Source organism: Rhyacophila brunnea, unplaced genomic scaffold (genome assembly GCF_057557595.1).
Source record: "Rhyacophila brunnea isolate RB1 unplaced genomic scaffold, BYU_Rbru_1.0 scaffold_14, whole genome shotgun sequence".
Classification (NCBI taxonomy): Eukaryota; Metazoa; Arthropoda; class Insecta; order Trichoptera; family Rhyacophilidae; genus Rhyacophila; species Rhyacophila brunnea.
Window position 1 is genome coordinate 40,418,669 of NW_028232796.1, and position 19,796 is coordinate 40,438,464.

Below are 19,796 nucleotides of genomic sequence, written 5' to 3' on the forward strand. Positions count from 1 at the left end.
TGTATGAGCCAGAATCAAAACAGTCACATTAAACTACGAATTTATTTATAATTGCCTGTATTGTATCAATTATTGACCATAAACAGTCAGCTAAATTATCAAAATATGATTGGGTATTAAAAATATTTAGATGAATAATAATGAAAGCTCACATTTATTTGTCTACATACCAAACGAAAAGTCAAAATAGGCCAAAGATGGTGAGTATTAGTATTTTTAGTGGACAAACATCTGTAATTTGCTTATCATTATCAATTTTAATCCACATAGACCTACAAAAGATTGAAGAATATTATGGTATTCTTTATTAAACACACATTATTTTTATAATATAAAGAAAATTATGTGTCTGACATGCTATGGAAAATTATTCTGGACACACAAAAAACGTTGAATACGCACTATCAAGTTTACAGGATTCTTTCTGTTTATCTCAACTCTTCCGGGCTAAGCTTGCTGAATAGTAAGCCGGTTTTGTAGTGATCGAATATAATTATTACATTTAAGGTGACGCATCAGTGAAACGCCAAATAATTTTCAACTGTACGCGCGACGAAATTTTGTACTCGCTTCGCATTCATTGAGAGAACGTCGAGTCAGACATACGTCACTTTGCTGCGTGATGGCGACGGGCCAATTAATTCTAAAATCGTGTAAAGATGACTAAAAACGTTACCCATTTACTTTAAAAAGAAAACATGTCAATGAATATATTATTATTGTTACTAATAGAATAATAAACAGAACATAAAATTGACGTATGTTGGATTTATATGAGAAATAATATTTCGTTTGACAGGCGTCTTTTGCACCCGCGACCCGCAATTCGCACATCGCCTAGCAACGATCTTTTTAGACCGTGCCTCAACTAATGCATGGCCTTAAGGCATACGTCGTTTATGATCTTATATATTGCTTGGCTTAATCATAGGAAATGATGTTGAAATCAATACAAGACTTAGATTAGATTATTCGGCAAACTCAAAATGTTGTGTGGGTACAATCATAATATAGCATTTTTTTAAACTCACCTGTCATAAGTGATAGTCAAGTCTGCTATCGCCAAATCAGCTCTCTGGTCTAGAAGTTCTCTCACCATGCCATCCCATTCTCTGGTCTCCCGGTTAAAGGATCCGTATCTTCCGTCCGGCACCAGGCGAAAAGTGTAGTTGAACATCAGAATCTTTGATATCTCGTGAATGACGTCGATGGCGTATCCTTCAAATTGTGCGTTTCCGGTGAGCTTCTCACTCGCTTCCTTGCGCATGCAGTATGGAGAACTCTGTTGAAAGAAGTGGGTGATAATAATTAATTATTAATTATTAATATTATTTATTGTGATGTCACAATACTGCATGGTTATTAATAAAATTATTGTTTATACTTTGTTTCTACTCATAATATCGACTGTGGCAAGGGAAAATGGCGTAATCCACATAAATCAAATTTTACAGTAGAAGCAAAAAAAATTGTTATGATTTTCAGTCAAAGTTAAAATGCAAAATATCATCACCTTGTGCATGATAACTAATAATTTGGTTTTTATATCCCTAATCTGATATTAATAATTGAGTTGATTACAAAAAAACAACAAAAATGATGGTTAAGTCGTTTTTACCAAGTCACTTCCTTTTTTTAATTTTTAAAGCTAAATTTAGATTATAAATCGGCATTTGCAGCTTAAATTCTTTGGACATAACGTGTATTTAGTCGTGTACAACGTTATTATGCAATATAATCTATTTTGAAAAAACTGAGGGTTACGCCCTTTTCCCTTTCTCAAGTCGATATCCAAATTACAAATAGATTTGAATCAGCTAATAATCACAATAGAATTGTAAATCCAAAACAGTATGAAATAATACCCACTACCCGAAATTTATACAAATGGTCGATAGTATTTTGCCCATCACGGTATGCAAAAATCATTCATTTAACAACTGAAAACATACCAAGTCTCAGAGCACAACCTTATTCATGTTTCCATCGATTGTGGTCTAGTTCGGTCAGCGTTTGAAGTTATGAGAACACAACTCAAACCGGACAGTATAAGTAGGTAGTCAAATAGGAATTCTGCGCACTTTGGTATTTGGAAATAGCAACTCAGATTTTGTGAATTTTTATATTATGTTTGTTATTGTAACGCTATATTATTTACCAAAATGGGTGTGGAGATATAGAGTAAAATTAATATTTTTACATGTATGTATGTTATTTTCTTTTATTCAACGAATAATTCACAAGATTTTAAGAATGTACCATTCTAATTATTTAACATACATAATTTTGAAAACACTCATGATAAAATGAAGCTAATAGAAAAAATCTTTTTTTTTCATTGGCTATATTTTCTCATGAGTGTTTTAAAAATTATGCATGTATGTATATTAAGTAAGTTATATTATTAAGTTTCAGAAATATTGGTATTATAAAGATTTTGCCGCATTTGTAATGAAATCTTAGAAATTAAAATTACCAAATCAAATGGTTTTCTCCATTAAATTCAAAAATCTCGACTAATATTAGTAACACAGTAGCGTAACATAATAATATAAAGGTATTACTTTTAGAAAATAATTAGATACATTAAATCTTAGCTTACCAATATAGTCGTAACAACAAGCGTTTTATTCTGCAAGATCTCCACAATTTCTCGCTGAGTGTCACCGTAAGTTCTAGTGTAGTTAACGCCTTCTGTCGAATTCCAAGTACCGACTTTTCTGAGACCATCTTTTCCAAGTTCTACTATATCCAGTGAGAAGTCACTCCTGAAACCCTGGTGGTCGAATTTTATTACACCTGTCAGCCCCTTCATTTCAACCTGTAAGATAAAGAGAAAAAGCAATTAATATAATGACTACATTAAAGTGTACTTCCAATTAATTTTACGTTGATTGAAACTCTGTTAATAATTACCGCAGTTCTTGTTGAAAATGCAATTTAGTAGTTTTGAATTGATCTAGTTTGTTGATTGAATCAAAAAAATTACATTTTTTACAATTTACGGATTTTCATAAAGTATTTTGGGTAGTAAACCTAAAGGTATATTGATAAATTTAGGCGATGTCTACTGAATATACTAAAACGATTTATCATCGGTATTAAAAATTCTCTATAACTCTTTAGTAAGAAGCCGATTTGTGAATGGGTCGATTGTTTGGGCCCCGAATCAGTTGAAATACGACCTTATGGTGGAACGAGTTCAAAATAAATTTTTGAGACTCATTTACTTGCCGTTGTATGGATACTATCCGTGGCTTTATCAAACGGGCTTCCTATTAGGTATGATTACATACTGTAGCTTAAACACTAAACGATATTTATATTTTGGCTCGGTATTTTTTCCGACTTATACGCGGTGAAAATAAGAACGCTGCTATTCTTGGAAGTATTGACCTGTGTATCCCTGATTGTCCTTGTTTGTTCTCACAAGGCGCAGAAATAATCTGCCATTGGTAATGCCAATTGGGAGGGCAATAACTCTGTTCAAACAAATCACTTCGGATATTGACATATTCTACCAGCGTGAGGATGAGTAGGTATAGGTGGGAATTATTTTATAACTTCTTAAAATAAGGTCTGCTTAGCTCATTCGGTGTACTTTCATGTATCTAATGTATAATAATTTATATCGACTGTGGAAAGGAAAAAGGACGCAATCCATATAAATCAAATTTTACAGGAGGGACAAAAATGTTTTTGTTATGGTTTTTGGTCAAAGTTAAAAAAACGAAATAAACATAATCTTGAAGTTCATGATAATTAATAATTTGGTTTTTATATTTCTAATCTGATATTAATTATTGAGTTAATTAAAAAATTAACGAAAATGATGATAAGGTCGTTTTTCCTATGTCGCTTCCCTCTTTTTTTTAATTGCTTGCAAAATTTAGATAATGAATTAGTATTTGCAGCTTCCATCCTATGGGCACGTGTATTTAGTCATGTACAACATTATTATGCAATAAAACTTATTTTGAAAAAACTGAGGGTTCCGCCCTTTTTCCTTTCTACATTCGTTATGTATATTTTTTGTATTAACACTTTTTTACGGTGTACTAACTTTTATATAATTCTGTTTAAATAATATTTTTTTGTTTCTTAATGTCATGTTGCGAACATCTTGAATTAATAATTTGTCATGTTCACTATATGTAAATATAAATAAAATTGAAAAATGAATTTGAATTTGAACTGATGGGTACCTATTCAAAAAAATTAGAAACTGTGAAATAAAATGCTACCATGCACAGGTTGAACACTTCATGATTGAGTTGCAATTGGAGTATTTTTCAATTATTTGAAAGATATTTTGTGTATGTAAATTTATTTTTACTACCAATATTACACACTCCCAGTATTGGGGGCGTGCGGTGATGATTATTTGTCGGCATACTGTCAGAAAAATCTACATTAATCACTGATTTGGCATATTGAATAGGCCATTAGCTAAATTCACAATATTTGAACCTACCTACTCTCTCCCCTGTGTTAGCACTCTACTGTTTGTAAAGCATTTTCAACCATTCCTTGGTCGGTGTATTGGTATAGTATGAAACTAATGCGGTATCAACTGATTAGTATAGAGTGGTTTTCAATTAATGACATATTATGTCGTTATGGTACAGGTTTGCCCAAACTGAAGGTGACTAATCTACGATGTTGGTTTGTTAGGGCGTTATCATTAACACAGTGAAAAAATCAAACCTCTGATATAAATCTATAATTTAAAAATGAATATCAATTTTTTTTTATGATTTATAATTATAATGATACATAGAATGCTGATAGAAAAATATACTTAGGTAAATAATATAATATTCCACCCCATTGTATAATATTATTGCGTTGTTATCTAATATATTCCAGCAAGTTCTGCAAAGACATCATTTATGTACTACATGCCACTGCCTGGTATGTATATGTACAAAAAATAGCCAATTTGGACGGTTTGCAGGTGAACAATAATAATTTTGAAAGTAAATTAAATTTCCTGTAGTATTTCGTTCAAACAATCCCAAATCATGCCTATCTATGTATCCCCTGGGTATATTTAATTTACCATATAACTAACAACAAGCAACAATTAAACATAAAATAAATTAATCGAAACCAATAAACACTAAAACTACAGGGTGACCGCGCATATCAGTCCATACCTTACGTTTCAAAGCTACGAGTGATATAACCATGACACCGTGTGCATAAATGAGTGGTCGCTAAGAGTGTGGGACTTCCTCTCCTCACCATCAACGAGATTAGTGCCCGGAGTACAAAGTTTCACCTTACCTATCCTAACTATGAATAATTAAAGTCCATTTAAATGATTTATATTTCTAATGTTTGAGACTCTCACAGTTGTCTTTTTACCATAATAGATTTTTGGGTTTCCACCGCGCGTACTACTTCCTTTTTCTTGGACGTTAATAAGACGGCGAGATAAGTGTAGTGTAGGTGTATGAATGCAAACGTCGCTCTAAGAATGCGATTAGCCAAGAGCAAACGTTGATCAGAGTAACGTGTCAATCGTTACGACCAGAGATACTGGATTGAATACTGGATTTTGCTGACAGTGCCTGAATCCATGACGTTTTTAATCGTAACCCATCATCCCCATTAATATTTTCAGGGTTTTTATGGATTTCGGTGGTCTCCTTTACCAATCGTGCGAAATATCCTTTATTCCGACCCAATATCTTGGTTTCGAAGTCAAATTTGTAACCTGTATCCATCGAGTGCTCAGCACTTGCTGACATCGTGTAGTGTTTAAGTCGGTATGCCCTCTCGTGTTCACTCACACACTTCTTTACCGTCCGATTTCTATATACTTTAAAATAATTTAATAATAAATTCTATAAGTAAATGTTTCGGTTGAGTCCCTAAAAAATAATGTTTGTATATTGTAGATGCGTCATTATAATAGTTTTATCATGCTACAATGCAATTGCATTTATTACTGCCATCTAGTGGATGCGATGTTAATGCACTATGAAAATATGAATATGCTAACTAAAATTGTTCTGTGGACATTGTTGACAATTTGAAACTAGCAAGCTCTGAACAAGCCATACCATTTGATGTTTATATTATGAATACGCATGCTAATAGCTAGATTTGTTTTATAACCGGATATCTGCTCTTATTTTACTTGTCATTCGGTTACCAGGCTATTGTAAAGTTACGAAAATGTTAGTTAAGGTTTTAAAAACACAACTACAACTATAATTTTAAACGCGTTTACGTAGGTACTTATAGTGAAATATTGGTTTACTTTGAACACATTATAAACATTGTAAGCATCACCACCATTTCTTAATTATATTATGTTGGTGTGCCGGGCATATTGTGTAGAACAGTTTTATCTGAACATGTCCCATCCACTTTATATTCTACATAATATAATATATTCTATTTAACACTACCACAAGCCATGCGGCCTATGACATTAGTGTAGTCTAATAGTAGTGTACCTATTTAGCAATAGACAAGAAATAATCATAAAAAACCCAGGATTTGAGAAAATCATATAAATATATTGTGACCTCACCAGGCCAACGTCTTAAGTTGTGATTATATTGAGATGCATGTTGCCTACTATCACACTGTTACGGCGAAACGTTCAGTCTATGGTTTCGTCATTTTGCAGAGTATTTTGAACGAACACGATCTCTGTAAATTCAATGATGAAGTAACCTAGTAACGAGTAAATTCAATAATATTTTGAACAGAACCCAACTCGTAGACCATAGAATATAGACTAAGTAGACAACATTCTTACAGAAAACATAATTTTGAGAATATCTTCCATTGGACTTTTTGAAGGATTTTTTTCTCTTGTTAACGACATCTACAGTTTAATTTTTTTTTCAATGTTATGACTAAATTTGTTCGATTTAAATTATTTATTAACTAATTAATTATCTTGTTACATATTTAAAAAAATAACGGTACAGTTTTTGATACATCTTTATACTACAAAAATGCAAAAAATAAATTAAGTTTGGCATTCGATATAATATTATATCCACGCGAATTATAGTACGACAATACAGATTCTAGGTGTACATTTTAGGACTTAAAATTATTTGCCACTTAATTAACAATACTAGGGCTAAGCCCAGGTAATGAAGATAATGATTATTATGGTGCGTTGGTAGATTTATCATAATATTTTTTCTTATTTTTCAGTCCTAATATCTTTGAGATTCAAAATCATGTTAACTGTGTTAATGTTACTATATGTTTTTCTATGATTTGATCTCTTAATCTCTGATCTCAGCTAACGTGCTAACGTGGTAATATTTTAGTATTTATTACTTACATTTTATATTGAAATATTATATTTGTAACAATCAGTTAGCCGTTTAATCAGTCGAATCTGTCTCTTTCTCGCTCTCTCTCTATCGCTCATGCTCTAAATTTTAGCACAGCCAAGGGGCATGCCGTTAAAATATATCATTTATTGCAACAATTAATACCAACTAATTGTAATTGTTACAATACGTGCTAATAATTCGATACAAACATATCCTAGTTAGCGGTTTTAGAGGACGAAAGCAGCCTTTGTATTGAATAGACCTAGATAGTTAGTAATAAATAAAAGTACGACAAAAATTTGCATTTTATTAAATTAAATTAATATTATTGTTTGATAACCCTATATAAAGTGACTTTAACATAATATAACATAAACAAAGGATTTCAATTTTATCTTAAAATTCAAGCGTAGCCTAACTTTGCACATAAAATTTTCTTGACCATATTCTGGATAAATCCATAAAATTTTTCTACTATCGTCAAAATATGAAGTGGACCACGTCATAGCATTTTATTTTCCAATATCGCGGTACGTAAACTTTCGGCTTTTATAGGCGGTTAACGCAATTCCATTCAATTCCTATTCCAAGTTATAGGTGTAGAGTTAGGTGTAGGTGGGCAGTAAATATTTCATTTGTTCTATCCGCTGACACTTTGTTCTGGATCGTTAGTTACGGAAACTTTACGATCTACCCCAGGAAAACTTAAAAGACGATTTTATCAAAATTTTATATTGCACAAGCGAAATATTAAATTTTCATCTTAAATTGAAAAGAATGAGTGTCGTAAATACTTTTCAAAATCGGTAAGACTTATCATTTTTAGATTTGCCATAAAATTTTTGAATTCTGCATAACTTTAACATTCAATTTAATAATATGGAAGTTTGTATTTTAGGGTTAAAAATGGCACTAATAAATATTTCAAATTAATTATATTACCTTCTAGAAAAAATCTTTCTAAAAATACAACGACGGACGAGACACGAGCCGACAATATAATTTAACGAATACCGGCCAACGTTCATCGAGCCACTTGCGTCCTATCTAATAACGACAAAATTAATAACTAGCAGCGTTTATCAAATTGTGTTAATATTGGCAATTGACTTTTGTGAGTTGAACATTTATATGTACCAATAATCTGTAGGTACTTACTTTGTTTCCTATCCAACGTCAGGATCTCTCCAAGTTGTACTTTAATAAACCATTTTTTATTCAAATGTGAATTTACAAGATTTAAATATGTAAAATTCTTTTATTAAACATATTATATATTTTAAAACACCTTAGTGAAATATAACCACCATGAAAATGTTTTTGATTGATTTGCACCCATGTGCTGTACCAACTAAACTATATGCTTCCTATCTAATTGATACGAAATTTACTAGAGTACTATTATACATCAACAATGGCCACACGGCTTTTAAGCGTCGTGGATCCCAGGATCGAATCATGGGTCTCTCAAGTACACATATTGTTTTGCAATATGTGTATGAGTCAGAGTAATGACCTAATAGGTTGAGCAAATGGCTTATATCGAAAAACAAATGTCCATATGATTGTATTAGGGTCGGACATGGTCGAAGAAGAAAAAGAAGATAGTAGTACCTACTTGTAGGTACTTTCTAATAATAATTAAATGTAACTTTTTTTTGTTTAACGAATAATTTGCAAGATTTGAGAATATAGATATAGATATATATTGTGTATGTATGTATGTTCAATAAATAATGTTACATTGGTTCTCAAATTTAATTTTATGTAATACTCGTTGAATTTATAACCTCAGAAATAACCATTTTCGTTAAAAAGGCAAAAATGTCTAGCGAATACGATTTGAGATCTTGATAAAAGCCATATGTATTTTTGATTTTTCTTTCTGTATTTATTGTGGTGTTTACAAAGTTATAATTATTAAAAATCCAAGATGAATAAATAAAACTATATTCCTCACAACGCTAGGAAAATGATTCTCATTTTTTATTCCACACAGGTGAGTCGTTTTATTTAATCAAAAATTGGCAGTCCCAATTGAATTTTTAATATTTCTCTCTCCCCGTTAATATTACGTTTCTTTGACATGAAAGGTGCGGGAAATAATATTCTTTGATCATCAGGCGAAGTGATTTCCTGTAAAATATAAGTTAAACCCGCAAAAAAATGCTCGGTCCGAATAATAAACGAGCCTATGTATAAGTAATATCTCTTTGTCATTATTTATAATATGAAAAAGGCAATATAAACCAAAAAAAGTATTATTTTTCTGAAAAGAAAATATTTCGAAAATACTGATGAATATTAATATATTCTGGATTAGTATTTGTGATGTTCTGATTGGTCTTTCCTTACGGCAATCCAAAATTATTGGTTTCTCTAAATTCATTGGTGATTTGGCATATTTGACAAACTGTGTCTATTTCTGCTTGCTTCACATTTGCCTTCTCAACTAATGACACATTCAGTTTGCGCAAATCCGATATAAAATCTCAGTGGCCCGTAACCACTCCATGCTGATTATTTGATATCTCATTGGTTGCATTTCGTTTAATTCCACTACGCCGACCAATAAATGACTCCGAATGTATTTTGAATTGATAGAAATTGTGTACGCAAATTTAGCTTAACGCGTATCCTATATAGTAAATCAATGAATTGAACCCTGATATACAAACTTGTCTACTATTTTTAGATCTCAAAGTCTTTGGTCTGAGTAAGAGATTGCAGAATCAATGATAATAATTAAATTTTAAATACAATTCATTTCTCTTATTGACGTGAGTAAACATTACAAACTTTTTTAGTTGAAGACATTTACAATATGAAATGAAACACTATAATAATCTTTCATACATAATCCTTTGCAACACAAATAAATACAGATTACTGAAATTTACAGGAGTTCTCTGTACCTAATTATTATTTCTATCAAAAGTGATCCTGTGTTAATATTGTTCTTCTGATGTTGTATATTATTTAGTCAATTTTTATGACATCGCTCCATCTGAAAGGCGCATGATATACGATGCTGCCAGTCAACATTCTGGCCTCGAGCTTGCTCGGTTCTCTTCTTACTATGTAATCGAAGAATTGGAAAACGTGTCTTTTGCAGATGGCTACGCTTTTCTCAGACATTGGTATACCTGCCTGTCCATGAAATGCGGAGCATCATCCACAATTTCATTGATTTTAGAGAGTTTAACTGTGAACAATGCATAATAAAATTTTAAGGCCGGTCATGCTCAGCGTAGGTCAAAATGGAGCATTTATTGCATTTTGAAAGCATCATCCTGGACATTCCTTAAACGTTGTAGATAATCTATTTATATAATTTTGCAGCCATATTATCCTTTATATTTATTTTAAACATTTGATGACTGCATAAAGTATTTTTGTTACATAAAATAGTATTCTTTTAAACCTCTCGCTATAATGTTGTAGAATATAGTCATATTTCAGTACATGCATGTGCAGTGGTGTTGCACATTTATTAATTTTTAAACGCATTTATAAAACCATTAGTATAATTTATATCGACATTATTATAGTGAAATATTTACGATAAAAAATTATATTGATAATCTCTGTGATCCCAAATTTGACAAGAATTAGGCATTTTATTATTCAAAAAATGGGCAAGATTAACACATTTGAAGATAATTCTAAAGATATTGATTATAAGCTATGTCTTTAACCATTTTAGTGTGATAAACATCCTGCGAATAATTATTGCTTTATAATAATTATTGACATAAGAATAATGTAGTGTTTTTTTGAAATACGCCATTTCTTTTGTCATTCCCCAGTGGTTAATCTACAACATACGGTTGTAGCCATAAATTGACAAACTATAATTGATATAGGGAGTAATATGGTGTTAACTCGCGTGTTTGAACATGTGCCGTTAAAAAAATCGGTTAGGTAGTACTTCACACAACTACGTACAACTTCGTACAACCTCAATTTTATTAGTGTATGTGAACGAGAATTTCTTATTCCACCTTTTAAAAACTGCAGTAAGTACATAAAGCACAAAACGGTTTTTATTTTAAAGAAAAAGCTTATTGACTGTTTGTTTGCAGCAGTAAAATAAATCTAAAAGAAGCAGTAGCCGCCATAAGAAGGTAGCATCCTAAAAACTTTAACGAGATTCTCGTGAGGTAAATCGTTTATATCGGGGATGTATCTGAGATTTTTGTAAGCCTTTTTTCAGGCAAAGGAAAACTCTGTGTAGGAAAACCGAAAACCACTTTGACTGAAGCAAAAGCTCAGCTTGATCGCAGGGCAAAAGGGAAATGCCCGAAAGAAGATTGAAAAATCGCTACCTTCTATAAAAAGAACGGGAAATAATATAAAAGGAAGCTGTTTAAACCATCAATAATTTTCGGACGACTATTTTTAAATGCTTGCATTATAAAACAGCATAGTAAGAAAATATATGAAATACAGAATAAGCTGGGATATAGAAATACGAAAATAGTAAACATCAAACACACATGACTACTAAATTTAGTATGTAAGTGCTTTTCTTGCAGATTTAGTCCAATAGCTAATAAAATAGGGGGATATCTCAAACCCCACCAATAATAGCTAGGTTACTCTCTACTTCATTTATCGTTTATAAATTTATGGCTACGGCCGTATGTTGTAGCTTAGCCACTGGGAAATGCCAATAGAAATGTCGTATTTAAAAAAAATACTACCTTATTCTTAGGTCCATAATTATTATAAAGCAAACATTATTCGTAGAATGTTTATCACATTTGAATGGTCAAAAACATAGCTTATAATCAGAATCTTTAGAATAATCTTCAAATGTGTGAATCTTGCCCATTTTTTAAATAATAAAATGCCTAATTATTGTCAAATTTGGGATCACAAAGATTATAAAATATATTTTTTTATCGTAAATATATCACTATATAATGTTAAGATTAATTTTACTAATGGTTTTGTAAATGCGTTTAAAAATTAATAAATCTAAAAAATATTATCACCACTGCACATGGACGTACTGAAATATGACTATATTCTAAAACATTAGAGCGTTAGGTTTAACAGAATACTATTTTATGTAATAAAAATACTTTATGCAGTCATCAAATGTTTAAAATAAATATTAAGGATAATATGGCTTCAAAATTATATAAATAGATTATCTACAACGTTTAAGGAATGTCCAGGGTTATAATTTGAATCAAATATAGCTTTCATTATACACACACAGTTATAAAAAGAGTTATTAATATTACTAGGGAGTCAACTTCCGAGAAAATATTCAAACCCGGCATTGAAATATTTTGAGCGAAAAATAATATTGTTTGATGGAATGATTTTAAAGTAAAAAAAATGTTTATTGACTAGTTTATCGTTAAATCATTCAGTTTGGTTCCGTTATTAGTGCTAACAGGACGTATTCAGCAGATATTAACAAGTAATATCCCAAAAGAAGGGAGTGTAAAAAAAGCCTGAATTGCGTCAGTCTTTCAAGTATAAATTACGTATCGGAGCTACACAAACAATAAAAATTGTCAAAATTTGAAACTATGTCGGTAGATTAAATACATATATAGATAATATATAATTATCATACCATAAGCATATAGGTACTCAAAAAAACTATTTGGTATCAAATAAATGTAGTCAATGAATGTGATCGTCATCTCATTTCTCAACCCCTATTTCTAAGACGTATTATATGATATATAATATACCAACGCCTTTTTTCGCAACGCAAATATCTGATTTTTTAAAGTCAAATGCGAAAAATCGCCAGGATTTAGCGTAGGTACCTACTTAATAAATGCTGCGTAGAAAAAACGTCAAATAAAATATGAATATTTTAAATTGATGTTTCGAATAATATTTAATTCTTGTTAATAATTAAAAATATCTTATGTTCAATGGTGTTCAAAAATTCATGTCAAACGAAATATCAAAATTTTGCGCAGAAATTTCGAAAAAAGAAATTTTATGTTACTTATTTTTATAATAATATTTACATATTATTTACTTATGTATGCCGATAGCTTTTTTAAAACTACTTAGAAATGAAATATTTTCCACTTTTCGAAAATGATTGCATAATTACGCAGATTGAGAAAGCCCGACAACAGAACATAGTGCATCTCTTTACCATTTTTTCATTGGATAAGTTTATAGCAAATAAAAAAATATTTGTACAAAACTCTTGAGTTGAAGTGGAAAAATATCAGAATCATTTGTTTTTACAATATAAAAATAACGATAACCTATACATATGAAGCATCGTGGCCAATCATTAAATTATTGGTTACATGTGAATTGTACGTAAACCATTTCACGGTAGCACAGTTTGCCGTGAGCTTTCTATCGGAAAAAAATGACCGTAATATTCTATACGCTCTCCAATTTTTATTGTCATATTTTCTTTCAAAACTATCCGACTTCACACTTATGTAGTATATGTATAGAGCACTATGATCAAAATTTCGTGCGAAGGCCTAAATATAGTGGGATTTGGTCTCGATACTGCACATCATCGAAAGATTGTACTCCGTGTACATAAATAATCTTTTATAAATCTTATGAACAGCTCGTCTTATGTAACAATATGACGCCATCAAGATATTGGTTAAACGTAAATTATACGTAAAACATTTCACGGTGGCACAGTTCGCCATGAGCTTTCTTATCGGAAAGAGATGACCGATAAAAATTTGTTTGCCACTGGCTTCCTGCAAACTGACAAGAACCGTGTTTTATTTAGTCATGCATTTATTTCAATAGGTACTTTACGACCCAAAGAGGTTAGATGGTCTTTAATATACGACCATATTATATTTCTGATAAAACATTTCACGATTTAGTGTGATACAGCGAACTGCATACGTACACATTTCCTGACACGTAAATTCTTACATTTATATCTAGCGTATACTATTGGAAATACTTATGGTTTTATTTTTAACTGTAATACAAAACATTGTAATCCATAAATCCCATTACATTTGACCAAGAAAATAATATGTTAACCCTAGCACTTTCATTGTTTGATTTACCGGTACCTACTTCAATATATTAATATTCAAAGTGTATTTAATAGTTCCAAAATAGTTAAATGATATTATTTCACTCAAAATAACATTCAATGTTGCCTGACCGCATTGGGATAACCGGATATTGAATATATAATCAAATTTAATTGAGGTTGCAACATCGATTCGTTATTGAATATTAATTTGAGCATTTTGAATATAATTTCATCATATTTACACAATTAAATAATGTTCGAAAATTTTGTTAAAAAAATGTTTTGCCATGTAATACCTATAATAATTATTTATTGGAAATTATACATTGCAGTATTTGATATAGGTACGTACGCCATTTATGATACACATACATAAAACGAGAGACATAAGTTTTGTGGTTGAGGACTTATACAATAAAAAAATCATAATACTATTTTCACTGTGTTAAGTTTAATATTAACATTAACATGTCAGTTGATTAAATGAATAGCTGTAAAAACTTTGAAAACACACGTAAAAAATATAATACTATCCAATAGATAAAAAAAATGAAAAAAATATACAAAGCCCAGCGGGATTTGAACCCGTGGCCCCTGGAATTTGTGGAAATGTGTACTGAAGCTATGTGTCTTATCTAGTTGTTACGATATTAACTATTCAAATGTGTTAAACGAATCAAAGGGAAAGTGAGTTTGATTTATGCTGAGTGTCGTATTTTTTCTAGTGGTTATTTATATTATTTCTCATAGCTGTTTTTAAATTATGTATGTTCAATAAATAATGTAACATTCTTAAATCTTGTGAATAATTATCTATTGAATTCAAAAAATAGTTTATTGCATATTAATTCTTACAAAAATACATGTGGCTACTATATAACTCCTAGAAAAAGTCAGACAAAGCGCGAATCAAAATTTATATATATGTACCGATTGAGTTATTAGCCGACTCATGATTCATGCAGTTTATATAAACGTTATCAGAGGTATTCCAAAACTTTGCCGAAGTAAAATCACAAACTTTATAATTGAATTGAAGTACCTAATGATACTAACACGACTCACAGATGCCGCCAGGCGTCAACCAACTTATTATATCATCTTTATACGTCTTATGCTTAATTATAAATTGGTATCATTTTTTATTTGACACCAAATACGCATAAGATTTCAGAATGATACACTACAGATACAAATACTAAGATAAGATAAAAATGTCAAAAAGAATTAGGCATGAAGACCTACAAAGAATAATTCAGCTCCATTCAAGGTACAACGAAGAGCCATGGCGAGATATAAGAACAGCATGCGAGCTCATTGATCACATTTAGATGATTGAGCGGCAGGAAAAAGGCTTGTGATTGTGATCCCATTCAAAAGTCAACACAATTTATTGCTGATTTTACTTAAGATGTAACCGCGGATAGTATCCAAACAAATTCAGTTACTTAGCCCTCAAAAGTTTACTAGAGTCAGTTTAAAATGGAAGGACGATAGAGAGATTTGATCGAGAGGTTCAAAGAATACTATTTTATGTAATAAAAATACTTTATGCAGTCATCAAATGTTTAAAATAAATAATAAGGATAATAAGGCTTCAAAATTATATATATATATAAATATAGATTATCTACAACGTTTAAGGAATGTCCAGGCTTATGCTTTGAAAATATCATAAAACCTCCATTTTCACCTACGTGGTGCACGTGGGCCTTTAAGCCCTAATTTATAAGTTTTCTATACCGTCATTCAACTGCTATCTATTGCATATCAGATTCATTTCACGTACAATGTGTATTTTTATTACCACGTTTTCTTAGCTCGTATTCTTGTTTGTTCGGTAGTTGTTTATCCTGTATAAATCTTGCAATCAATTTTTAACTAACTTCCCGACAAGCTAAACATTTGAAACTTTTTGAATATATCAGAACACGATGCCAATGCATTCTTTTAATACTTTTAGCTATCTTTAAGTAGGATTGAATTAATTTTCAGATAATTCTGTTTTGTATGAAAAGTTATTTCGGGAGAAATCCGTAATCTAATCCACTAGTATTGATTGCTAAGGGGGTGGTCCTAGCAATACATTTTTGATATTATATGTGCATTATTATGGAAATCAAAATGACATTTCATTATTCTATATTTCGTCACTGTTCTGGCAGAAAACACTAATTCGAAAAAATGACGTATTGAGTTAGTACCAAAATATTCCTTATTTCAAACTTTACCGTCTGGAAACCTTCCTAAAAAATAAACAGTCGTTATTTTAAAGTCATCCTTTTTACGATTACTTGATAAACTCACATGATAGTCCATTATTTCAAACATTTTAACAACTTCAAAGTCAAATTACTCAAAATTAGTATTCTCCAGTTAGTGTGTTCTGCCAGAACAGAGACGATTTGTTTGTTGCAAAATAGCAAAAAAATGATTTGTTGATAATTGCCTTATTTGTCCTAAATTATTAATATTATATAGAATTGTCAAGTTTATATGATTCAACAGAAAATTTAAAAACGTGGTATATAAAAAGTTCTTTTTATCTCGTAATTATTTAATAATTGAAATTAACCATGTACATACATAATATTTGGTATCTTATAATAAAATAAAGATTGAATAGTTAGGTTTTGAAAATGTTTTGTTAGTAATTTATCTTCCTTGAAGTGAACTAATGTAATAAAAAACGTGCACAAAAATAATACACAACACGTGCCCAATAATATTGTATTGGTACAAGTTACGACTTATTACATTTGAAATTACAGAAATCCACTTATCTCGAATAATACTTTCTGTTTATACAGAATATTGTTTACTGTAAGGTAGAGAAATGCCATGAAAATATTTTCTGACGTGAAAGCGAGAATTATATTTGAAATTGAAATAGAAATTATGATAATATTAAAATGATCTTTACCTTGAATTTACGAAACAAAACACGTGCCGTATCATCTTCCGTGTATAAACATACAGTAATACGATTTGTTCAATTTACTTTCTGTTGATAATGCTACAGTTCAACATAGTAGGTATATCTGTTTAAAAGACAGAAGATATTATTTAATATTTGACGACGTATTTTTTTAAGTTATAAATGGTAATTTCGGCCATTCTTGCTAGTTAATTGCTAGTAGTCAGCTAGGCAAGAGTACGCGATGTCATAGAGGCCGCTAAGTAGATGAAATGGCAATTGGGCTGATCATGACGGTCGGCGAGTGGACAACCGCTGCACAAATGCCGTCATACATTGATAGAGAAGATTAAAACGCCCACAGGGATGCCCTAAAACCAACTGGATATATGAACTCATAAAGTTTATTGGATATACATAGCAGCTAAGAACTAGGGACCGAGAAGAGTGGAGCATGCAAGGCCTTCATCCAGCAGTGCAATAGCTGCGATGATGATGAGATGGCTAGAACTCCATCTAGATAGAATGAGTCTTATACGCATTCGTATTATATGTTTTTAAGCAGTTTTATTTTAGAATCAAACGCTTGTAGAGTATAGTATGTCCGGTGATGTTTGGGCATAACCTGTTAACTGCAAAACGTCGAATTTACAGGAGAGCCATTTTAAGCTTTGAATTGCCCACATAAATTTAAGTTCATTTTTTTTGTTTAAAATTGAAAAAAACATTTGCAATAGCAAACTGAAGAAGAATAATATGACAATACTTAGATTGTCAATTATTTCACTGATTAGGAAAATAAGGTCACTTAGCAGTGATCAAACTATGATAAGGTCTTTGGTCATGTTTTGACCAAATCAACCACTGTGTTTGTTCACATATCATCATATTATTACAATAGTGTTTTGAGCATTTTAAGTAAAATATAGATATCGGGTTATTACCAAATGGAAGATAATACTATAGTGATCAAATTTTTACTCATACCAAAAAAGCAGTTATCAGGTTATGCCCAAACAACACCGGATTGTTTTATAACTTTGCACCTTTTTTGCACTTTTTACTACACTCATATGCCTCTTTCCCTGGTTACGCCGTATAAAATGAAATCAAATGATATTCACTTGTAGTAATAAATAAATAAATAGATAATATATGTATTTTTTTTAATATATTACAATATCATCATTTTCATCCTAGAACCGAAGTGAAAACTACATATGGTTGTATTGGTAACAAAATTCATTATTTTCTTCTTCTATTGGCAACCCAAATAACAAAATGGCCGTTCCGTTTATTGGCTATTGCGTTAATTACATAACTTAAGTAAGCATTCCTTGATGTTGACGTAATTATTCATTTGAAAATGAATATAGTCAATGTATTGCTTTTGTCTAATTAATTATAATAATTGTAGAAGATTTTTCTACGGGTATTTATAGTTATTTTTTGTTCAAACGTCTGCATTGATATTGCATTATGTAAGATGCCTGAAATGTCAAATTGAAGTCGAATTTAATTATCCAAAGGTTGCTTTGCCAACATCTGCACACTATAATATAATCATATTATATGTAATGAGGTACCTACTGATACCAAATATCATAATGCCTAAATCCCCCATCAAAAGTCCTCCAATCGACAGAGTTGGGAATATAATGATATTATTGTAATTGTAAATGAGTCAAGGCTAGACTAGGATGCACAGCGAAACAAAGAAAACGAAAGTTACCGTTATCTGTTTCTGGGTGGATGAAGGGTCAAGAGTTGGTACGGTCAGTCGGTAACCTACCCTTGAGCCTCGAACGTCGCCTCTAAAAATACAACTTGCCACCTTTTTGCGCCAAAGCGTGCGTTTATAAAATAATGTTGCTAATAATTTATTGTTACTTCAGTTACTTGTCAAGCGAAATATACTGACGTAAAAAATACTTAATGTCCCTGAATCAGTGTTTATAATAAGTGAAAAAGAGTAAATCAACACCCTACGTAAACCCATACCTATCACTACATAACCAATTCGGTCAATATGACAATCTTGGTATATGATGACGTCATATTACATCATTGTGACGTATTTGTGGACCCTACCGGAGTGAGTCATTAACTCATTATAATACTCTTTGAGAAATTTATGCTACTCAAATAGTATCGTTAACAATTATTGTCCCCATACACAAATAAGACGTGTATGGGGATATATGTACATTTAATATCTATCTATGGTGGGCATGCGCATTGGGTGCCTAGCGTCGATACGTGTACTGCGCATACGTCACAATGACATCATTTTGCGAGTGCCTTCAATGTCCCGAGTTACAGCATAGCTATATCCAAATATAGCATACAAATATCCATATTTTAAAAGAAACATAAAAACAATATTAAAAATTGCAGTGGGCACTCAAATAACTTAATTCAGACCTGGCAAAAATATTTATTACCATGAAAATATAATATTTTTATTTCTATGAAGACGTAATAATATTAGTCCTTTTTGGGGATGAGATTATATTCCAATGAATAAGACGTAATCTTTTGTCAGTTG

The 19,796-nt window shown here is 31.0% G+C and overlaps 1 protein-coding gene across 4 annotated transcripts in view; it reads right to left on the reverse strand.

Annotated features, from left to right (window-relative positions):
* The window catches only part of KaiR1D (Kainate-type ionotropic glutamate receptor subunit 1D), a 545,285-nt gene that overhangs the window by 57,399 nt on the left and 468,090 nt on the right, over positions 1 to 19,796 (reverse strand). For all 4 annotated transcript variants that reach the window (XM_085942313.1, XM_085942314.1, XM_085942316.1 and 1 more), the window contains 2 exons: positions 2,603 to 2,821; positions 1,032 to 1,282 (listed from right to left, as the gene is read on the reverse strand). In XM_085942313.1, the coding sequence (XP_085798439.1) occupies positions 1,032 to 1,282; positions 2,603 to 2,821 (470 nt within the window). The remainder of the gene's footprint in view (positions 1 to 1,031; positions 1,283 to 2,602; positions 2,822 to 19,796) is intronic.